At 43.2% G+C, this 24125-nt stretch overlaps 1 protein-coding gene and 1 long non-coding RNA gene across 4 annotated transcripts in view; one reads left to right on the forward strand and one right to left on the reverse strand.

Annotated features, from left to right (window-relative positions):
• Nucleotides 1-2632: 2632 nt before the first annotated feature.
• Nucleotides 2633-24125, reverse strand: part of LOC146895941 (uncharacterized) — a 29262-nt gene continuing 7769 nt past the window's right edge. Inside the window, exon 2 of the long non-coding RNA XR_015002826.2 lies at nt 2633-6441. This is a non-coding gene — a long non-coding RNA (uncharacterized LOC146895941). The remainder of the gene's footprint in view (nt 6442-24125) is intronic.
• On the forward strand, nt 6356-19852 carry LOC125396013 (uncharacterized). 3 transcript variants are annotated; one of them, XM_048427788.3, is made up of 7 exons: nt 6356-6456; nt 12039-13860; nt 14412-14561; nt 15749-15855; nt 16123-16201; nt 16957-17058; nt 18170-19852. In XM_048427788.3, exons 2-7 carry the CDS (start codon nt 12138-12140, stop codon nt 18709-18711), a joined length of 2703 nt encoding a protein of 900 aa, XP_048283745.3. In that variant the 5' UTR covers nt 6356-6456; nt 12039-12137; the 3' UTR covers nt 18712-19852. The 3 variants fall into 3 exon arrangements, with proteins under 3 accessions (XP_048283745.3, XP_048283746.3, XP_085548338.2); XM_048427789.3 differs by having other exon boundaries at nt 16957-17052; XM_085692212.2 differs by having other exon boundaries at nt 15764-15855.

Here is a 24125-nt window from a genome sequence, read left to right on the forward strand (position 1 = left end):
TCCTTTGTGCATGGAGGTGAGAAGCTTCCAATTACACTAAGTGTGGGAATGCCTTCCATGCTGTCTCTGTGTTTGTGAACCATGAATGAGCCCACATGGGAAAGACTTCCTATGAATGTGTCTAACTTAGGAAGTCCTTCAGCCTCCATTCTTTTCTTGTTTTTCACCATGGAAATTGTTAGGAATATTTCCTAACACGAGCTCTCTGCTGCCGACTCAAATTCCCAATCAAGCCAAATCAAAACAAGCCAAATTAAGAGATATCCAGGTTTAACGGGAGTGCTGCGCTCTCAGGTGGCCCCAAGGGGGAACTGGGAAGCCCAAAGGGACCACTATAGCAATTCAACAGCCAACAACAAATTAAATGGAGAGAAACTCACAGTGATACCAGTGAAATCAGGAACAAGATAAAGTTGTCCACTCTCTCCATATCTACTCAATATAGTTCTTGATGTCCTAGCTAGAGCAATAAGACACCAAAGGAGATCAAGGAGATACAAATCAGAAAAAAAGAAGTCAAACTCTCACTATTTGCTGATGATATGATAGTTTACATAAGCAACCCCAAAAATTCTACCAAGGAACTTCTACAACTCATAAATACCTTCAGTAATGTAGCAGGCTACAAGATTAACTCAAAAAAAAAATCAGTAGCCCTCCTGTACACAGATGATAAATAAGCTGAGAAAAAAATCAGAGAAACATCACCCTTCACAATAGCCACAAATAGCATAAAATATCTTGGAGTAACTCTAATAAACAAGTGGAAGACTTGTATGACAAGATCTTTAAATCTTTGAAGAAAGAAATTGAAGAAGACACCAGAAATTGGAAAGGTCTCTCATGCTCTTGGGTAGGTAGAATTAGCATAGTAAAAATGGCAATCTTACTAAAAGCATTATGCAGATTCAATGCAATGCCTATCGAAATCCCAGCAAAATTCTTCACAGACCTCAAAAGAACAGTACTCAACTTCATATGGAAAAGCAAAAAACCCAGGATAGCCAAAACAATCCTGTACCATAAAAGAACTGCCAGAGGTATCACATTCCCTGACTTCAAACTCTACTACAGGCTACAGTACTGAAAACAACCTGGTATTGGCATAAAAACAGACAGGAGGACCAATGGAACCCGAATTAAAGACCTGAATATTAATCCACACGCTTCAAACACTTGATTTTGACAAAGAAGCAAAAAATATCAAATGGAAAAAAAGCTTATTTAACAAATGGTGCTGGCATAACTGGATAGCAACCTGTAGAAGAATGAAAATAGATCCATATCTATCACCATGCACAAAAGTCAAGTCCAAATGGATCAAAGACCTCAACATAAAGCCAACCACACTGAACCTCATAGAAGAGAAAGTGGGAAGTACACTTGAACGCACTGACACAGGAGACAAGTTCTTAAATATAACCCCAGCAGCACAGACACTGAGAGCAACAATTAATAAACGGGATTTCCTGAAACTGAAAAGCTTCTGTAAGGCAAAGGACATAGTTAACAAGACCAAATGACAGCCTACAGAAAAAGAAAAGATCTTCACTAACCCCACGTCAGACAGAAGTCTGATCTCCAAAATACACAAAGAACTCAAGAAATTGGTCATTAAAAGAACAAATAATTCAATAAAAAATGGGGTACAGACATAAACAGAGGATTCTCAACAGAGGAATCTAAAATGGCTGAAAGACACTTAAGGAAATGTTCAACATCCTTAGTCATCAGAGAAATGCAAATCAAAATAACTCTGAGAGTCCATCTTACACCTGTAAGAATGGCCAAGATAAAGAATACTGATGACAACTTATGCTAGAGAGGTTGTGGGGAAAAGGGAACACTCCTGCATTGCTGGTGGGAATGCAAGATGGTACAGCCCTTTTGGATGTCAGTGTGGCGATTTCTCAGAAAATTAGGAAACAACCTTCCTCAAGATCCAGCAATACCGCTTTTGGGTATAATTTCAAAGGATGCTCAATCGTGCCACAAGGACATGTGCTCAACTATGTTCATAGCAGCATGTTTGTCATAGCCAGAACCTGGAAACAATCTAAATGCCCCTCAACTGAAGAATGGAAAAAGAAAATGTGGTATAGTTACACAATGGAGTACTACACAGCAGGAAAAAATAATGACATCTTGAAATTTGCAGGCAAATAGATGGAGCTGGAAAATATAATTTTGAGTGAGGTAACCCAGACACAGAAAGACAATTATTGCACGTACTCACTCATAAGTGGTTTTTGAACATAAAGCAAAGAAAGCCAAGCTACAAATTACAATCCCAGAGAACCTAGACAACAATGAAGACCCTAAGAGAGACATACATGGATCTAATATACATGGGAAGTTGAAAAAGCCAAGATCTCCTGAGTAAATTGGGAGTATGGGGACCTTTGGAGAGGGTTGAAGCAGAGGGGAGAGACATGGAAGGGAGCAGAGAAAAATGTAGAGCACAATAAAAATCAATAAAAAAGAACATGGTCCATAAAAGGATATATTCATGAACTACACATCTAAGTTAAAATTTGTAAAGGCTTGGTAAGGACATAAAAAGCAATATAATGGGAGAAAGGATTTGCAATGTGTGTCTGACAGTTTATAGGTAAAAAGATAGGAAGATCTCTTGAAATTCAACATTTATTTAAAAACTAGAAAATTGGTGAGGCAAATGAACAGATACTTAAGAGGATACATAGATGGCAAATAACCTTGAAAATATGCACAACATTATTGGCCATTAGGGAAATGGAAAGAAACTAAACTTCAATCTTAACAGCATACCCATGACAGCTAAAGGACTGATAACCAACAAATACTGGCGAGATTGTGGAAAAACGGGTTCATACAGACAGCAGTGGTGAGAGTGTAAAATGGCTCAGCTCTGAGAGAAAGGTATGGCAGTTTCCATTGGTTTATTTAATTTTTAACATTAAGCATATGCTTCATGACACAGCAACTGCATCGTGGGCATATATCTTCCTTCAAAAGTGAGTAATGTTCACACAAAAACGTGAACATATGTTTTCACAGCATTTTTTTAAATATCAAAAGTTTAGAAGCAAGCTTAAAGTCCCTCTGGTGCATGTTTAAACTTATAGATTATTGAATTCTAAACAATAATGAGGAACAACGTTTTTACACATATTAATGGATCTCAAAGGAATTATGTACAGTGAAAGAGTATGTCGAAAGGCCATGCACTATAGAGTTCAATTATATGAATCCGTAGGATAAATCTGCACTGAGGGACCACATCTCAGTGGTTGTAGGTGGTGGAAGGTGTGATTGTTAAAACGGAGGAGTGAAATTGTTCTGATTGTTGTATGAGTTAAAATTCTCAGAATGGAACAAAAAGTGTTTTTGTGTATGCAAACAAGGAATGAAACCTATTCAGTAATAAGCTATTCAGCTACACATTTACAACTCATTCCAGACAACTACAATGACTTTCAGAAGCTCTGCCGTGGAAAGCAGCTTTCTTCCCTCTCTTCAGGCATCTAGGGTCAACTTCTTTTGTCGCTCAATATAGCGATTAGCAAGGACTTGGCAAAAATTCAGTTTGCTTTCTGGAACTTTTCACCCAAACAGTACCTTCCCGCCATTTTCTCCGTGCCTGAATCCCTGCCTCAGGGTGTTTCTCTTAAAGTGGGTTTTTAGCTCTGTCTGCCCATACTGGATCTGTGCACTTGTCTCTTGACTGTTCAGTATCTCGAGTCTCCAATTTGTACTGGGTCCCCATTTTTGTCTTTGATCTCCTATCTCAGTTTCTCTGTGTCTCATCTCTGGAGTATAAGTCTAGACTCGTCTCCACTGTCTTTGGGTCTCATAGTGTCCACGTGTTTCTGTTTCTTAAACCGGTACTTTCCGGTCTTTGTCTCCGCCTCTCAGGTTCTGGTGGTCCTAGGCTCTTTTTTTTTTTTAGGTTTCCGTTTGTTTACTCCGTTGTCATGGCATCAGAAGTGACGCAGGCGCACGTGGCAGCGAAGCGGAGCCAGCCTTCCCTCGGATTGACTGGCAAGGCTGTCAGAGCAGCTTCTCCCCGCCCAGGTCTGGCGAACGGCCCCGCAGCACGCTGGGGGTCTCGGTTTCCGGCGCTGCAGGCCGCGTGCTACTGCAGTGGGTCGCCATCGCCGCTCGGTGTTCGAGACTGCGGGAGCCCGCGCTGCGCAGCAGGTGGGTCGGTCCGCCCGACGCTCTCCTACGTGGGGCTGTAGGCATTCGGCTGGTGTGGAGGGTCGGGCGGAGAGATGGTTCTGCCTTGCGTGGACTGGGCCAGGAGCAGAGACTTTGTGGCCCCAAGGTGTTGTGCCTTGGAGGGGATTAAAGCGCCAAGGCCCTTGCGTGGGGATGTGACCTCGGGCTGTTGTGCTTTAATTTGTGGCCAGGAGGATAGGACTGATGGTCCACGCGTGTGGAGCTGTGAAGGCCTTAAGGCTTTTGGACGGGGGTGTGGCACCGGAGCGCCGTAGGCGCCACAGCGCACAGCGAGTTGGGCCGGCATCTTGTGAGTGTGGCGTGGGATGGGGCAGGATCGGGGGTGTGGTTCTGATGTGGCATTGGGAGTACCACTTGTGGGATTGTGGCTCGGAAATGCGGTATGCTTGTGTTTTGTCGGGGGACACGTGGGATGGGCTAGGATCTTGGGGTGTGTTTTTTACGTGTGCGGCCGACAGAGGGCGCAGTGCCACTGCTCTTAGATATAGATTAGGGGACTGCAGCAGAAGAGGAGTGGGTGGAGGTAGGTTCTGGCGGGGATGGGAAGCCCACAGAGGGGGAAGATGAGTATGTATAAAGGTTAGGGGAGGGCTTGGGGACCCCTATTTTTGTGCATCGGGCGCGAGGAGCATGGGAAAGTGGGGGAGGGTTCTGGGAGAGAGTCAACTAGATTGAGTGATGACAAGGGGCTTAGAGTGCGGGCATCTTCTCTGTCATGGGGGCAGAGGCCATTTTCGGGCCTCTGTCCAGGGACCCAATTCACGGCAGAGGGCTGTCTCTTAGGTGCTGCCCTGACATGGAGGCTTTGGAAAGGAATAGAAAACATTAGTTTTCCTAGGGCTACCTATGAAGGGGCAGGACAAGGGTGCTTGAGGGTTGGCTTTTACACAGAACAATTCCAAGGTCACAGAAGTCCTTCTTACCCTGTGTCCAGAGTCTACTTGTTAGTGTTTTGTCCCGTTTCCTTGCCTCTTTCTTCTTTCTCCACCACTGCATCTGTGCTCAGTCCTCTACCCTCAGACCTGTCTCCCTCATGTTGGTTTGTATCTCAGCCAGCTTTTCGGAGGCCACAGTGGATGTTACCAGGTCATCCTTCCACATTCTCTAGTGTCCTATGGAAGTTCTCTTTCCTGCTCTGGACCCAGAACGGGACCCCATATTTCAGTGAGCCCTTGTTTCTCCTGATGTTTGGGTGAGGTTTTTTTTTTTTTTTTTTTTTTTTAAACAGGCTGGTTTGTTGAAGACATTTGTTTGACTCTGTGTGACCTTATATGAAAATATAGAATATATATTTTTGGCAGAAGCCACAGAAAGCAGCTATTTTTAATAATGATCCTTTGTGTGTACCTTGGCATTCGTTTAAAGGTATGTTTGCACCATTTGTATTTATATTACTATGTGTATGACTACAGGGAAGACCTTGTGACTAGTTCCTGTTGTCCCTGTGAGATTAGTGTTCATGATTATCATCAGATCCTAGTGGATAGAAAAGATGGTATTTTGTTGACAGGGTCTGAGAAGGATTTGTTTTCAGCTAAGGCAAAAGCCTGCAATGCAAATTCCTTAGGTGTTTAAAACCAGCCTTGGGATTCCCCTAGCTCAGCCATCCACCCATCCACTAGATTTCTTTTTTCAGCTTCAACATTTCATGCCTAGAATACAACCCTTGACACCTGCTTGACCCATACTTCTGTCTCCTGAAGCCTGTGGGCTGGACTCCAGGAAAACCCCAAGGCAGCCAGGTCATTCTGCATCATGGTATGCCACAATCTCTTGTCTTATTTGTAGCAGGAATGTGACCTCATTCAGGCTATTTGGTCCCACTTGGTCTTCTGCCTAGTAAGTTCTTGTAGCAGTGTAACCAGGTCTAGGGTCAGGTAAGGCATGCTTAGGATTAAGTCTCTTGAGATCCCCAAAGATGGCCTCATCCTCCTGGTCCTGACTAGTAGGCCTACATTATGAAGGGGGCTGGCTGTCCATGTTAGGCTGTTGCTTCTTATTGTCATAAGAGTCTTCTTTTCAGGCAAAGGAAATGGGGACAGACGATTCTTGCTTATTTCCAGGTGAACAAGGTCCTCCACTGACTAGGCTATAGGCTTACTGTGCTTCTACTTGATCCTTTCTGTTGCAGGTCCCCATACCTCTTCCGTGGTCACAGCAGGACAGGTGGAGGAGGAGACAGGTCTCACACAGTTGACTGAGGGCTGCTGGGCCACCCTAAAAGAAGCAGAGGTAATGGTTATGTGGTGACCACAGTGGTGAAGCAGATGTGGGGAGAACCAATCAGAAGCTCCAGGCAGGGAGGACTTCATGAGGAATCTGGAACAAGAAGGATAGATGAGCTATGTTAATTTTCAGGTAGAGTCCGGAGCCCAGTTCTCACCTAGTCTGTGAATGGTTTCCTTGCCTACATTTTGGGTTTGCTCTTTATCTCTACCCTTAGAAGCTTAGAAGATTCTGACAATCTGAAGACGATGAGTTTCCAGCAGGGCCTGGTAGGGAGAACCTTTGTGTGTGTACATCTTAGTAAGTTCACAGTACCTCTGTGGACACTTTCTGTGTAGGACAAATGTTCCTGATGTGGTGTAAAGAAAGCAAATTTATATGACCACATAATTCTTCATTTGCCACATAGAGTTCTGTGTTCAGAGCCTGGTGAAACAAAATGTGGATATGTTGTCTCACTGGAGCTGATATTACACCCCGTATCAAAAGATGCTCCAGGAGAATCAAAGGAAGAAGATGAGTAAAGGAGAGTCTAGAGTGGAAGATGGCAGATCAGCTTGGAGGCCAGCTGGGAGGAAGCTGTGTAGAAACATGTCAGGGTGTGTGTAGGGCTCTGGCTGCCTTGCTATACAGGACAGAGGTGAGTAGTCACCATTGAGAAAACCTCAAGAGCTTAGACTCTTATCCAAGGCCTTACATTTGCAACCCTTGTTGTAAGAGAATGAGTGAGAGAATGTTTTTAAGTTTGAGGTAGGGAAGGAAACCCAAAGATAAGCAGGTTTTGGAAACTGGAATTTTTTTTTAAAGTAGTTGAATTTGATAAGAATCATTAGACAGTAAGTGGTTAAAACACAGGTTTAAAAAAAATGGCAGGATGAAATGACAAGAAAATTCAGATAGGGATGAATGATGGCAAGCTGGAGCCAGGCAGAGCTCGTACCTGACTCCTATGAAGAAAGCAGGCAGTTTACTCACCCTCGGAGATAAAGAAGTCATAAGAAAATGCTAAGTTGTATTGGGTGGGCATTGTGGCCTGAGTATCTTCAGTGTAGATGCTGGGGCAAAAAGGAATGGGTGTTGCCATTGTAAATGGTAGGGGTGAGGATGTCCCTGTAGCTGAGGTATTCTTTTTCTCCACTTATTCTTCAAATAGGTCCCAAACTTGATCCCCGATAGATGGGTATGATATCCTATATTGGCTATTAGGCATATATAACGTGCCCTTCAACAAAGAAATTTATTTTATAAAAGGTATAGTGAGCAAAAACAGAAGTCAAGATACCTTTAGAGTATATATACTGGTTTAGTTTAACAGTCTGTACAATGAAATGTCTCTTTGTACTTAGATCATTCACAGTCAAAAAATTCAAAGGAAAGACAATACCATACATAATCCAGACTCTCTGTATTTTCCTCTTTACATGGTTTATTTTTCTTAAACTCTATTACTTTTCTACAAGTTTATTCTGTCTGTTTAAAGACTTTGTTTTATCTTTTTAAAAACTAATTTACTTCTTTCATAACTCTCTATTCGTTTCTTCTTCCTTCCAACACTGACCCATTTAGAGGTCTTTTCCATCTGGATTAGTCTTTATTGCATATCTGTAATTATTTTCTGACCAGAAGTGCTTTTTTTGGTTATTTTATTGATATTTATTGAGCTCTACATTTTTCTCTGCTCCCCTCCCTGCCTCTTCCCTCATCACTTCAATCCTCCCCCAAGGTCCCCATGTTCCCAATTTGCTCAGGAGATCTTGTCTTTTTCTACTTTCTACTTCCATGTAGATTAGATCTATGTAAGCCTCTCTTAGTGTGTGTATTGTTGTCTAAGTTCTCTGGGATTGTGGTTTGTAGGCTGGCTTTCTTTGCTTTATGTTTCAAAACCACCTATGAGTGAGTACATGTGATAATTGTCTGTGTCTGGGTTACCTCACTCAAAATGATGTTTTCTAGCTCCATCCATTTTCCTGCAAAATTCAGGATGTCATTTTTTTCTGCTGTGTAGTACTCCATTGTGTAAATCTACCACATTTTCCTTATCCATTCTTCAGTTGAGGGGCATTTAGGTTGTTTCCAGGTTCTGGCTATGACAAACAGTGCTGCTATGAACATAGTTGAGAACATGTCCTTGTGGCATGATTGAGCATCCTTTGGATATATACCCAAAAGTGGTATTGCTGGATCTTGAGGAAGGTTGTTTCCTAATTTTCTGAGAAATTGCCACATTGACATCCAAAGGGGTTGTGCCAGCTTGCATTCCCACCAGCAATGTAGAAGTGTTCCCTTTTCCCCACAACCTCTTCAGCATAAGTTGTCATCAGTGGTTTTGATCTTGGTCATTCTTACAAGTGTAAGATGGACTCTCAGAGTTATTTTGATTTGCATTTCTCTGATGACTAAGGATGTTGAACATTTCCGTAAATGTCTTTCAGCCATTTTAGATTCCTCTGTTGAGAGTCCTCTGTTTAGGTCTGTACTTCATTTTTTTTTTATTGGATTATGTGATCTTTTGGTGTCCAATTTCTTGAGTTCTTTGTGTATTTTGTAGATCAGATCTTTATCTGATGTGAGGTTAGTGAAGATCTTTTCCTATTCTGTAGGCTGTCGTTTTGTCTTGTTGACCATGTCCTTTGCTTTACAGAAACTTTTCAGTTTTAGGAGGTCCCATTTATTAATTGTTTCTCTCAGTGTCTGTGCTGCTGGGGTTATATTTAGGAAGTAATCTCCTGTGCCAATGTGTTCAAGTGTACTTCCCATTTTCTCTTCTATAAGGTTCAATGTTGTTGGCTTTATGTTGAGGTCTTTGATCCATTTGGACTTGACTTTTGTGCATGGTGATAGATATGGATCTATTTTCATTTTTCTACATGTTGATATCCAGTTATGCCAGTACCACTTGTTAAATATGCTTTCTTTTTTCCATATGATATTTTTTGCTTCTTTGTCAAAATCAGGTGTTTGAAGTGTGTGGATTAATATTCAGGTCTTCAATTTGGATTCCATTGGTCTTCCTGTCTGTTTTTATGCCAATACCAGGCTGTTTTCAGTACTGTAGCCTGTAGTAGAGTTTGAAGTCAGGGATTGTGATGCCTTCAGAAGTTCTTTTATGGCACAGGATTGTTTTGGCTATCCTGGGTTTTTTGCTTTTCCAAATGAAGTTGAGTACTGTTCTTTCAAGGTCTTTGAAGAATTTTGCTGGGATTTTGTTGGGCCTTGTGTTGAATCTGTCAGAAGTCCTTCTTAAAATGCTAAGCATCCTTACTAAGACTAAAAACTGCTTTGCCTTTTGGCTCCATCCAGTCCAACACGGCGGGAGGTCTGTTTAGCACAAGCCATGCTCACAGCCCCAGTTTTTTGGCACACAGCTCGTCTGTGCTGCTATTAAGCAGTTTGTAACATGCTGTTCAGAAAACCCATTTAAATGTTTGGCCTCCTGAAAGAGCCAGAGTTCGTGCTGGCAGCACGGCCCAGGAAGCTGCCTTCTTGAAACTAGGTAGGCTGCTGCTGAATCATAAAGACCTCTCTTAAAGGAATCATGCCTTGCTTGCTTCTAGCAAGCAGAGCCCACCCAAGAAAATGCTCTTTTAACCATGCTTAACTTTTGTGTCTAGAATTACTTCCCAAACGCTCTCAGGTTTTATGTGGATGCCGTTGTCCATGTTGGTGCCATTTGTTGACAGAGGTTTCTGTCACACCCGGCCCACAGCTGTTCTGTCCCAACAAAGCACTCGGAGGTCTACATTAATCATAAACTGGTTGGCCTATTTGCTCAGGCTTCTTATTAACTCTCAAAACTTAGCCCATAATTCTTGTCTGTGTTAGCCACGTGGATTGGTACCTTTTGTCAGCAAGGCATTCTCATCTTGCTTCCTCTGTGTCTGGATGACAGCTGCAATCTGACTCTTTCCTCTTCCCAGAATTCTTCTGTTCTCATCACCCTGCCTATACTTTCTGCCTGGCTACTGGCCAATCAGTGTTTTACTAAAAACAATACAAATGACAGGGTACAAGACCATTGTCCCACAGCACATATTGGCCATTAGGCATATATAACATGCCCTTCAACAAAGAAATTCATTTTATAAAAGGTATAGTGAGCAAAAACAGAAGCCAAAACTGCTGGACCCATAGTGACCTGCCTATAAAGAACCCTGTTCTTCTAGGGCTCAGATTTCAATGTGGGATACAGGCAGTATGCAGATATAAAGTAGTAGGAAATAATATGCCCAAGATGTGTGTGAGAGGACAGGCAGGGAATATGGACCTTGAGGAACCACTTCAGAGTTCAGTCCTGTAAGAAGTGAAAATGGTACTTCTATGGTTAACTGGATTAGGTAGGGAGATAGTGGTCATGTTGTTGATGGTGTTAGCTATGGTCATGAATAGATTTTATTTTGAATTCCTCAAAATTGTTTTTAGAAGAGAAAATGCTTCCATTGTGTGGTTTTTGCCGAGGATATTGCTAGTACTGGGTTTGGGTTTTACTTATTTACTTATTTATTATGTATACAATATTCTGCTTGTGTGGCTGCAGGCCATAAGAGGGCACCAGACCCCATTACAGATGGTTGTGAGTCACTATGTGGTTGCTGGGAATTGAACTCTGGACCTTTGGAAGAGCAGGCAACTCTTAACCTCTGAGCCATTTCTCCAGCCCCTACTTTTTTTTTTTTTAGGTTTATTTATGATGGCAATATTTTGCCTTCATGTATATGGCACATGCATGCCTGGTGCCCTCAGAGGTTATAAGAGGGCATCAGATGCCCTGGAACTATGATTACAGATGGTTGTGAGCTACCATGTAGGTGCTGGGAATCCAGTCTGGGTACTCCTTGAGAGCACAAGTGCTCTTAACTACTGAGCCATCTCCCCAGCCCTGAGTTTTGGTTGTTTTAGTGGGAATAACAATGCTGCACCTAGATCCTTCTTGTTTTGGAGCACTAAAGTCCCAATAATACATACTTAGATGTTAAACTGACATAGTTATTTTGGGGATAAATCCAGTCTGTTGTGATGTGGCCTACAGATACACAGTATACACAGTAAGAATGAATTTACTGGTATTGTATGGCATATTCATCTAGGTTTATAAATGAAATTTTCCTGAAAAATTTCATATTCATCTTATCCAAGATTTCTTAAAAAAATCCTTGGGCTAGAGAGATGGCTTAGGGGTTAGGAGCACTGGCTGCTCTTCCAGAGATCCTGAGTTCAATTCCAAGCAACCACATGGTGGCTCACAACCATCTGTAATGAGATCTGGTGCCCTCTTCTGACCAGTAAGCATACATGCAGGCAGAATACTGTATACATAATAAATAAATAAATCTTTTAAAAATTCCTATTATTACCATCTTATACAAAGTTGGCCTTCCTGATTCTTTATTTTTATCTATATAAGTAAAAAGCTGGAATTCTACTGACAGTAGTGAGCAGATTGCTTAGAATAATTCTGCATGAGACTTAGGTATTGTGGGTACATGGTTGTACTCAGACACCCTCCCTCATTCTCCTTTGCCTGAGTGTGCCATGGCTGAGGTCTCACTATGTAGACATCTGTTTTGTTGATGTCCTCTGCTTTTCCTCAGGTCCTGGTATCGTGACCTCTCTTGGGTACCTTGTTATCCTAACCATCTCTGCTGAGTTCTTGGCCAGACACAGTTGCATTTCTGTGGAGGCCTGGGAAGATGCTGCCTTTGGAGAGGGCACTGGCCTCCCCAAGAAGCTCCCCACCTCACCCAGAACCACCTACTGTGCGGCCAGAAGATAGATCCCAACAGGAAGTGCCCGGTCAGCAGGAGGAATCCAACCAGGGGGAAGTAATCATTAAGCAACAAGAACCTAGCCGGCAGGAGGAACTCAGGAGGCAGGAGGAACCCATCCAGGAAGAACCCATCCAGTTGCTGGAACCTAGTCAGAGGGATGAGCCCAACCAGGGAGAAGAGTCCAGTCAGCAGGATAATCCTCTCAATCAGAGGGAAGACCTCAGTGGACAACAAGAACCCAGTCAGTGGGGTGATCCTAGTCAGGAGGAAGAACCCAGCCAGTGGGAAGGACCTGGCCAGAAGGATGTGCCTATGCAGCAAGAAGAACCTATGCAGCAGGATGAGCCTCACCAGTGGGAAGAACTCATGCAGCAAGATGAACCTATGCAGCAGGAGGAGCCCATGCAGCAGGATAAACCCATCCAACAAGATCCAGTTGAGCAGGATAAGTCCACCCCACAGGAAGAACTCATCCAGCAGGAGGAACTTACCCAACAGGAAGAACTCATTGAGCAAAAGCCAATTCAGCAGGATAAACCTATCCAACAGGAAGAACTCATCCAGCAGGAGGAATTTATTCAGCAGGATAAGTCTGTCCAAAGGGAAGAACTCATCCACCAGGAGGAGCCTATCCAACAGGAAGCATTCATTCAAGATGCTTCTATCCAACAGGAACTCATCCAGCAGGAGGAGTCCACTCAGCAGGATAAGTCCATCCAAAAGGAAGAATTCATTCAGCTAGAGAAGCCCATCCAGCAGGTAGGGTTCAGCAAACAGGAGGAAACCAGCCAACAGAAAGAGCCTAGCCAGAAGGATCAACCCAGCCAACAGGAAGAACTCAGCCAACAGGAAGAACTCAGCCAACAGGAAGAACTCAGCCAGCAGGAAGAACCCAGCCAGCAGGAAGAACTCAGCCAGCAGGAAGAACCCAGCCAGCAGGAAGAACTCAGCCAGCAGGAAGAACCCAACCAACAGAAAGAACCCAGCCAACAGGAAGAACCCAACAAACAGAAAGAACTCTGCCAACAGGAAGAACCCAACAAACAGAAAGAACTCAGCCAACAGGAAGAACCTAGCCAGCAGGAAGAACCCAGCCAACAGAAAGAACTCAGCCAGCAGGAAGAACCCAACAAACAGAAAGAACTCTGCCAACAGGAAGAACCCAACAAACAGAAAGAACTCTGCCAACAGGAAGAACCCAACAAACAGAAAGAACTCTGCCAACAGGAAGAATCCATACAAAAGAAAGAACCCAGGCAACAGGAAGAGCCTAGCCAAAAGGATCAATCTAACCAACAGGAGGAATCCAGCCAACAGGAAAAGCCTACCCAGCAGAAGGAAACAGAAACCAGCACTGAAAGATCTGCTGCTGACCTTGAGTTTTCCCGCCTGCGCTTTAGGGAGTTTGTCTACCAGGAGGCAGCTGGACCTCACCAGACTCTGGCCCAGCTTCATGAGCTGTGCCGCCAGTGGCTGCGGCCTGAGGCCTGCTCCAAAGAGCAGATCCTGGAGCTGCTGGTTCTGGAGCAGTTTCTGGGCATCTTGCCAGACAGGGTTCGTCCCTGGGTGGTAGCCCAGTATCCTGAGAACTGCGAGAAGGCTGCCTCCCTGGTGGAGGGTCTCTCTGACATCCTGGAGGAGCCAGGTGAGGCTGCCACCCCAGAAGAAAGCATGCCTTAGAGGAGACGGGCAGGAGGTCCTGGAAGGACTGGAATCTGCAACATAGAGTTCAGACCCCAGCTGTGGCATTCCTGAGAGTGTAGTCACCCCATGTGTTAAGGGGCACAGAAACAACCATCCCTGAGCTGGTAAGGGAGCTCCTCAGTCTCCAGGGATCCAAGCCCCCACATCTCTGCCCAGTGGCATCTCCATCAGGCTTACCTCATGGACTAGGACAGCTGCCTTGGGTTCCTGCCCTCACATTTGCATTCCAGATGTTAGGAAGGAGGCGAAATGGAGGGCAATCAAAGGCAGGTACCAGGCTCTTAAAAACTAGGTAAATATTCTGGGTGCATTGGTAGCTGGAGGTTTCCTCCATGTCTAAGGGTGGGGCCTGAGAGATGGGTGGTGATGGTGTCTGGGAGCCTAGGGGCTTGGGTCATACCTTGGGTCCATACCTGGCCCATTGTGGATTTGCTGTGTGGTTGTTAGCATGTCTCAACCTATTGGAGTCACTATTGCCTTGATTATACACAGGAATGATGTTGTGTTCCCCGGGTGGGTCATCATCTTCATTCAGCGAGGGAGACTATGAGAGGTGTCCTGAGCCCCTGCTGCTACCACGTGGGTTGTTGGGTCCCAGCAGAGACCTAAGACCTAGGGACATCCTTGTACGCCGTGATACGTGTAAGTAGCAGCAGTTCTCTAACCTCACCTGGCCTTCATGAAGGAGATAGATGGGAAAGGGAGGATGTGGTGGAGGTGCCATAAACCAGGGAGAGGTTAGGCAGCAAGGCATGGATGTCTACTGTAGTTGGGACTTGTTTCTGTAGGTTAATGTGTATGTTAGATGTGTTATTTTTTTTTAATTATTTTTTTTGCTCAACTTGTCATGCAAATTTTGTCAGCCTTACCTGGTTATTAACCAAGAAATAATTTCATTGTAGATATGTTTTAATGCCAGCATGGGAGTGTGCCCATTAGCAGCATAAGGCTCTGGGTTAAAATCTCAGTACTGCCAAAAAAGTTTTCTTTGTCTTTACCCAATCCTGGAGGATGTCCTTTCATGTCTTTCTCCACATACACATGTGTACAGAAGGTCTGTAGGACCATGGTGTACTTGCGCCCTCATATTTTTTGTTTTTATCAAGCTAAATATTTTTCTCCACTTCTCTCTCTTCCTGCCCCCTCTACTTCTACCCTCTCCCATGATCCCTATGCTCCCAGTTTACTCAGGAGATCTTGTCTTTTTCTACTTCCTATGTTGATTAGTTGTGCCCTCACATTTGTTACTCAAATAGGGCAGCTGTGGTCAAAGTTTTGGCTCCTAACCTCTCGGCATTCCACATACACAGCCTCTCCATTTTGCTTTTCAGAAATGGGCTGCAGCATCATGGCCTTACTGTGGGCACTCTAGTGTGCGTGGTATGGTTTTCTAACAACCACTGGATGGAGGGCATGTATACTTTAACCTTCATGTGATTATCCATAACCTTTGTGATACATTTAAAGCCAGCATAGTTAGGTGCTCACTTGTTCTGGGTGTCTAACATTTTCTACCAGTCTAGTTGGCACAAAAAAGAAGTTTTTCCTTCATGATCTGAATTACTTCAATGGTGGCCTCAACTTGAGAGCTCTTCCTACCTCTGCCTCCCGAGTGCTAGAATGAAAAGCGTGCACCGCCACCCGACTGCCTTGATGTTTATTTTTGTGTCCATGTTGTTCTGTCAGTCGCAGACAAATGTAGTGTTCATTGAGCTTTGGGACCTGTGCTAGGTACCAGGAAGCCTTTCTACATTTGTCCCGGGGCCTGTGTGGGAGGCAGTGGGAATGCTTATTTTGGAGACACAGCCACTGAGAACTTGTCTCCTTAGCTCCCCTTCTTCCAGCCTGGCCCACTCTGGAATCTGTACATCTGGATGAAAAGCATTTAGAGGGAGAAAAGAATGAAGAGGCCAACTCTGTCACAGCTGAGCCAAAGGTGAGGAAAGGAGCCACTGCTGGCCCTGGGAGGCTGATCTTGTTCAGCCACGCACATGGTCTTTCCCTTCTGACTGTTTGTTGCTCCTTCTCTCAATGTTAATGCTCTGTCACAGCAAAGGATTATGGACCCAAATATCTATAATGCTACTACTAAGAAAGCTGTCCTTGTGGAAACTCAAGGGTAGGACCTAAGGAAGGGCTTTGCTTCAGTATAACTTAGGGTGGGTCAGAGCTGCTGTTGTAGAAACCGTTACCATTTCCACAGGAGCCTCTACAGTCAGGATGGGACAACCTGGACCCCACAGAAGATAACCTGACCAGTTACAGCAAGTTGCTCCTGTCGGGTGAGACACTGGCTCACGTTCTGTCTTGCATCCTCTTCTAGAAGTATTGGCATGGAAAATTCTGACCCTGTCCCAGGAACTGTAGTTGAATCACCAAGGGTGATTTAAATGTTTGGAGCTGAACATGTTTGAAGTGTCTTTGAACTAGGATTTGTTTGCCAAGTTCTCCACTTGTCCTAGTTAAGCTCTCTCTGGGCTCTGGGGCTTTGTTTGCAGCCTTGGCCTGTGAGAACTGAAGTGTCTGGATTCGGAAAGGCCTCCTGGCTCCCACCCTCTAGCACTTCTACTTTGTTGATGCAGAGCAGGGCCTGGGAAATGATTTTTCACTGAAGTTCTTTGCAGGGAAGCTCATATATAGACTCCGGAGGTCTTTATTTTAGTTCTAATTCTGTATTTAGTTTTTTTTGATACTGGGGATTGACCTAAGATCTCACAAATGCTTGGCATGTACTCTGCTACCAAGTCCATTCTGGACATTCTCCATTTCCTACCTGCTCATAGGCAGCCTTCAGCCTCCCATAAGATCTTTCTCTTTGCCTCTGCTGCCTTCGTTAGAAACCTCAGCTTTTCAGGGGCTCTGACTAGAGGGCAGTTTTGATGGTGGTGGAGGGGTACAGAACGGGACAGGGGAATGGACAGGAATTGTCCTAATACAGAGAAAAAGGTAGTTGCAATCTGGGTCCCAGAGACCCAATAGGATATGAAGCCTTTTAGCTTTCTCAAGATTCCTTTACTTTTTTCTCTCTAAACCTCAGGGTGTCAGTTTTTCCAGGCTGGCCCATCCTCCATGCTGGAGACAGAACCAGAGGAACCTTGTGTGGCAGAAGAACTACCAGGAGGCAGCCTCCCAGGTGAGGGTGAGTTAGGTGGTGATGGATGGCGGCTTGGTTGGGCTATAAAGGGTACAAGTCTCTTTTACGGCTGATGGGGCTGCTCACATTTTCATTAGCCTCAGCAGATACACTAGCTTTGACTTTTTCACTTTCCTGTCCACTGTGTGGGGACAGAATGCCATTGCATTATTTCTTGCTGCATAGTGAGCTCCTCTAAAACCTGTTACCCCAAAGACTACACATTTGTAATCTGTCAGCTGACTGAGCCCCTCTACTTCTTTTTGGTGGTTCTGAAGGTGCACACAAAGCCACCATCATTTAGAGACTCAAATCTAGCAATGGTTTCCCACCCACACGCTGCCTGGATGACAAAGCTCTCAGTGGAGCTGAGTTGATGCTGTGGACCTGTGTTTTATTTATCTATTTATTTATTTATTTATTTATTTATTTATTTATTTATTTTTTCCTGTTACCTCTCCAAAGGCCTGGCTTTGGTTTTCTCATAGGTACTGCTGGGTTTCATTGGGAGAATCCCAGAGGGTAAGCACGTACCACACCTCTGCATGTTTCGTGTGCATACTATTGTTCCATTGGCCACAGATGACTCCAGGGCCAAGCCAGAGACTGTGGTTCATTGAAGGCCATTGATATAACTGGATGGCTTACTAAGACTCATTTGGTCCTTACTAGTAACAGACATGTCCCCTGGACCCTCTCATAGTTCTTTGCACTCTCCATTGCCAAGTCACCTCAGCCAGAAAGGCTGCTTCAGGTCTCAATCCACCACAGCAGGAAGCAGGCTCCTCCTCACCTTTCGAACTTCTGACCAGAATAGAATAGAGTTACATGACCACCTTAACCTCCAAACACACTGGGTGTGGTGGTCAGCAGTGAGCTCAGCAGACATTCAGACTGTTAAAGAAGGGCATGCAGATTGGGAGGAAGAAGAAGATACTTGTGATACTGCACTCAGCTGGTGTATGATGTCTGAGTTGTAAAGGGGTTAGGCTGTACCTGTCATTGTTCTTATCTGATGCCCTTTGGGCCTCACACTTGCTTTCTTGATTTCTGCTCAAGTCAGTTTCTGTGTCAGAGCCTGGGAAGTAGGACTGCTCACATTTTGACTTTATTTCAGACAGTACGGGGCAGCAGGAAAGCAAAGGAACTATGTGTGAGGAAGTCTCCATGGGGGAGACACTGATGGAGAGGCTTTCAGGGGATGTTCCTGTTAGTCCTTCGATAGACACTGCCCAGGAGGAACAGCAACCTCAGAAGGCTCTGGATGCTGAGGATGAGGATTCAAGTCCTGCCAGTCCCCAGAGGCAGTCAGTCATCCGGCAGTCAGCCCAGGACAAGGCTACTCCACATAAAGGCACTGGGACAAAGAGGCCTCATCCAGATGATGAGGACGAAGAGGACCCTGAGTGTCCTTCCAGCACCAGCAGCTACAAGCAGTCATTTGATGCAGGGAAGGGGCTCCATGTGGGTGGCCGTGATTCTGGGCAGGACCCGGGAACTTCTGCTGTGCAATGCCCTGCAGCTTATGAGTTTCATGCATCCCAAGGGAAGCCCTATACATGTAGTGAATGTGGTGAGGCCTTTGCATGGATCTCGAACCTTATGGAACATCACAAGAGCCACAGCACTGAGACATGCTATGTGAGCCAGGACTGCTAGGACCCCTTCCAGTTCAGCTTGGCTGTGGTCAAGCACCGTAAGAGTTACATACAAAAAAAGAAAAGCCACGCCCAGAGCCCATCTCTGCCACAAGCAAAGCCACTGGTGAGAGGATTGACAGCTCCTAGCGGGTGGGTAGTTTTCCCTGTACAGCCTGAGGTGTAAGATGAGCGACTGCTATGAGTATCCCGTGACATGACAGTTGTAGTATGAGTGTTCTTAAGGCACATGTGTGGTGGTGGCTTCCTGTGGTATCCATGGACACATCTGTGTTACTTTCTGGATGCTAATGTGCTGAAAGCAACTGGAAATGGGTGTGGCCCACAGGAAGCCCTCATCTTAGAAACATACTTTGGGCTAATGTCCTATCCTGTAAGCCATCAGCTGTGAGGAAAAACTCCATTTCTGCAGTGTTTTAATACCACACATACTCTGGTCATTTGACATTGTACAAAGTGTTACGTTGCCTTAAAGTATGTGATGTTTTCTTGAGCCTTCCTTGCCTCAGTTGCTTCTCCTTGAGCTCCCTGTCTGTTCACACATCTATTTGGCCTTTTTGTAAATATGAATGTCAGGTTTACTTCTGAATCCTCAAGAGTAAAAATTGTTTCTGAGTTCAAGTTACATGTATTTTAATATATGGAGTTGCTTGCAAAGATCACACACACACACAAAAAAATGCTGATTTCAGACTGTGTGTTTCAGCCCACTAGTGAAATTGTGAAGTCCAGTTAGTGGATGACCACTGGCATTATGAAGCAATGAAGTAGAATAAAGTAAGTCAGAATGCATCATGCAGTAAAGGCAAATATTGTTTCGTGAAACTTCTCAGCTGTGTATCATATGAGAGCTGGCTACCATGTTAAATGTATTTATTAGGGGGTATGATCAAAACAGGTTTAAAAATACTAACAAAGGTTGAAGAAATGATCTGTATCTGAACTAAGAACCAAATGTGGCCTACATAGGTGATCTTGAGGTTTTGCTTTAACTTCAGATTACAGCATTGTTTCTGTTGCCTTACTATAAATTTAATTGCCATGCAGATATAGAAAGGTATCTCTGTCAGTGTTTGAGGAGGCAATTTGTGTAACCCCCAAATCAGAGGCTTACCATAATAAAGTATTTATTTCTTCATTCATATTATTGCTCCTTGGTTTTTATTGGGCAGCTGCTTCCTTGAGCCAAGTGAGTCTTGAGATGCAGACACCTTCCCTGCTGTGGCTTTCTTTCTATTGGGACGCTAGGAACATATGGAAAAGTCTGCCCTTTACCTGGAAGAAGACTCAAATCACTTTCACTCACAAATCTTAGAGCAGTGGTTCTCAATCTATGAGTTATGCTCCTTTAGGGGTCTCGTATCAGATATCCTAGATATATATTTATATTACGATTCATAATAGTAGCAAAATTAGTTATAAAGTAGCAACAAAATAATTTTATGGTTGGGATCACCACAACCTGAACTGTATTAAAGGGTTGCAGTGTTAGGAAGGTTGAGAATTGCTGCCTTAGAGAAAACCGATCAGATGTCCTCATCAGCCATAAGGATCCTGGCACTGCCTATTTAGGTGATTTCCTCTGCTAAGCTGAGCTAAATTTTCTTCTGGTAAAAAAGTCTAAATGTGTTTTCCTAATTCCATTCCAAGTACATACCAGTCAGCCTGTTTTCTCCTACAGTCACTGAGATTTTCCTGGGCTACATGCTAGTACTCCATCTCTTCAGTTTCTTTTGTGTAAGTGAACCAATGGAAGGTCTGTGTCTTCCTATTCTAAAGTTGAACTTCCAGGAAAGGCACAAAAATAAGAATATAAAAGGATCTCCGTGCACTCCTTACCCAGACCTGCTGTGACTACTATTCTACCCAATGCACCCATGCTTTGCAAGTGTACATACTCCGTCCATCTTGAGGGTGTGCTATGCCCACGTGCTCTTGTAGTGATACCTGATTTGCTCACCTGTTTGAAGTGTTTAAGCAATATGTGAGGAGATACTCTGTGAAAAGGTAAATATTCTACTCCTAATCAAAATTCTAGCCCTGTATTTATCATTGGCAATTGCCTAAATCAAGTCCTTACCATGAAATCTACAAAGTGATTCTCCCTCCATGTTTATCAGTTGTTCTCAGCATTCTACAAGCTCACTCTCTATTTTTTTCTTCTTCTTCTTTTTACTTTCTTTGTTACTGGAATGGACCATGAATTTCTGAAGCAGTATATGTTTTTCAACTAGATTTAGGTCCAAGAGCCCATTAAGACACTTAAACTGATCTTTCCTATCTATAGTGTTCTATCTATACTCACCCAAGGAAGAAGCAGAGAAAGGATGAATCATGTAACAAAGGAGATCAGAAGAGCTGAACAAAGGACAGCTATTGAATTGCTGTGTCTGGCAACATGGGTACATGTGTCCAGTTAGCACTTGAATGTAGTTTCAATGAACTGATGTGCTGTAAGTGATTAGCACATTAGATTTCAAAGATAGCCTACACCTAAGTTTTATATGTCAGAATGGTAACATGAAGCATACAGTGGTAAATATTAACTGCACCTGCTTTTTGTAGTTATGTAGGTTTGGATTTTTGCTTTTTTTTGTGTGTGGTGGTTTTTTGAGATGGGGGTCTCACAGCTCAGACTTTGCAAAGTAATTGAGAATGACCTTAAATTTCTCATACTCCTGGCTTGATCTCCCAAGTGCTGGGATTATAGGCCACCAACTAGGTTAGTTTTGAAAATTAAATTTTATATTTTTGAGGCAGTGTCTCTTGCTATAGCCCATGCTGTCCCTGAGTCTGTGATTCTCCTGTCTCTGCTTTCACAGTGCTGGGATTATAGGTTTATCAAATGCCAGCCCTTGAGACAATGTATGTGTGTGTATGGTAGTTATATTAGAGCAACTTTTAGGTTACCATACAGAATAAAGGGCTTTATCACAACATTTTCACTCACATGTATGGCTCAGTTTTGGTTTTTCCTGTTTTGGGGGTCAAATCCTGGGCCTTGTGGTACTTGCTAGGCAAGTACCCATGCACACCATTGAACCACATTTCCAACCATTACAGTTTTCGAGACGGTCTCACTATATAACCCAAGATGGCCCTGAACTTGGCAGTACTCTAGTCTCAGCATCCCTAATGCTGGGATTATGGGTATGTGCCACCACATCTCACATTTAAAACTTCAGTTCCAAAAAAGCATCCCACAGGCATACCAAAGAACAGAGTTGGAAGACTAAAACATGTTGCACTCCAGGAGAAACTGTAGAATAGTTAGGAGTTTATATCCTAGCACGGCGATTACAAAATAAAATCATCTGATATAAACACTATTGATGGTTGAGGACCAAAACCTTTCTAGCAAATATGACAAGTAACCATTTACAGGTTGTGGCTTTTAGAAGACTACTTGTGGATTTGGGACTCAATGAACTATTGTGGACTTTCAAGTTAAATATAAAAACAAAGTGTTGAAGCTAAATATTAAAATGAGTTTTCAACTGGGCAGTGGTGATACATCTTTAAATTTAGCATGCAAGAGGCAGAGGTAGGCGGATCTCTTGTGTGTTTGAGGCCAACCTGGTCTACAGAGCGAGTTCCAGGACAAACTCTAAAGTTACACAGAAAGAAAAGCAACAACAACAACAATCCCCAACATCCAAGAGCTTCCAAGTTGAATATAAAAGCAAAAGTTTATCACACGTAGTGATGTACTCCTATCAATTAAGAGATAGCAGCAGGGGCACCAAGGAGAGTCCAAGGCCAGCCTAGGCCACATATACAAATTCAAGGCTAGTCTGGGCTATCCGAGACTCAGTCTAAAAAACAAAATACCAAAATAGTAGCAACAACAACAAAAGATTATTGGACATTGAGATAAACAATCAATGAAAAGCTCAGGAAAGAATTAGTTTGTACATTGTAAAATTTCCAAAAAAGGAATTTTGGAGAACACAGGGTTCCAATGTGAGGGATTATTGTTCACGAGATGGTAGCTTAACTGAATAAATCTTCCTCTTTTCATAAAACAGCATTATTTGCATTTCTAATACCCATGTGTTGTTAAGTTTGAGAACAGAATGAAGTCATCTAAAAATCTGTGAGGCTTTTAAATCCGATTGCACATTAGTTAATTGATTGTGTGCTTAGATAGTCAAGTATTAACAGACATTTCATGAAGATGTCATTTATTTTAGAAACATCTTGCTGTTGTATTTTCTTCTTTTTAACTTTATTTATTTATTTATTTATTAGCAATAATTAAAATTTAATTAAGAAGCTCTTCACAATCTATTCCCTCTTCCTGTGGCTGGCGCTGGCCGGCTCTTGGTTGGAAGAGCTGTTTTAATTCCCGTGGTGCCAGTGCCAGAGTCAAGGCTTAATCAGAAGCCACAAATCTCCGCTTAGCTGGCTCCTGCTAATCGCCATTCCCTTCTAAGAGGGCAGACGCACAGTCTGTGTTTAAAGACCTTTCCTCAGTTTTATGATTGTAAATTATGATTCTTCTACCCTCTTTATCAGCCAATTACAGATGTCATTGCCTTTTTTTTTTTTTAAAAACTTTTTATCACTTACCTTCACTTTTACCCCTATCAAGAATACAAATATTTGGACCCTAAATTCAGTTTCTGCAGCAGAAACTTAGCTTAGGATTAAAGACAAAGTCACTGACAGAACCCTGGCTTTAAAAAAAGAAAGTGTTTGAGGCTATTAAAAAAACAAATAAAACAGCACATTTTAGTTAAGAATAAGGGAAAGTCAGTTTGGCATTTAATGTTTCTTATAAGCTCAGATGGAGTTTAAGTGCTAATTTTAATTTAGGATATTTCAGATTACAAAAAGGACTAAGAGTGTGTGTGTGTGTGTGTGTACATACATATGGATCTAATGGTATATCGTGTGTCCTATAGACTTATTTCTGTAGAAAAATGAACTACAGGCCTGACTCTGTCCTAGCTTTGGGCATGAAGATTAATCTCTTAGTTTACAGAGAGGAAAAACCAGAAAAGCCCAAACCCCAATGTTCAGTAGTTCATTATGAGCAAAAGAAAAAGGAAATAATCAAAAACAGAGGGAAATTAGTTTTTTAAAAGCCACTAGACTAAGAAGCATAACCCCAGCTCTTTAATTATTAAGGGAAGGCCCTGAATCCGCTCCATTATCTTAATTATGTTTCTGGAGCAAACATTATCTCAATGTGATAAAAGATGACATGACACGAAGTAAAGCCGGCAGATGTTACGTGGGTAACAAGCCAGGAGGCCCACATTCTGGTAATTTCTTCCCCACTAGACATGTTCTCATTAATCTGTGATTAATAGGATTTGAGTGTGTAAATGATGATGGTCTATTGTCTGTCTGTGGAGCACCATGGAGGGAGCAATTTGTCAGCTCAGCTTTTGTGCGACTATTTAATAG

Source organism: Myodes glareolus, chromosome 1, assembly GCF_982192425.1.
Source record: "Myodes glareolus chromosome 1, mMyoGla1.1, whole genome shotgun sequence".
Taxonomy (NCBI): domain Eukaryota; kingdom Metazoa; phylum Chordata; class Mammalia; order Rodentia; family Cricetidae; genus Myodes; species Myodes glareolus.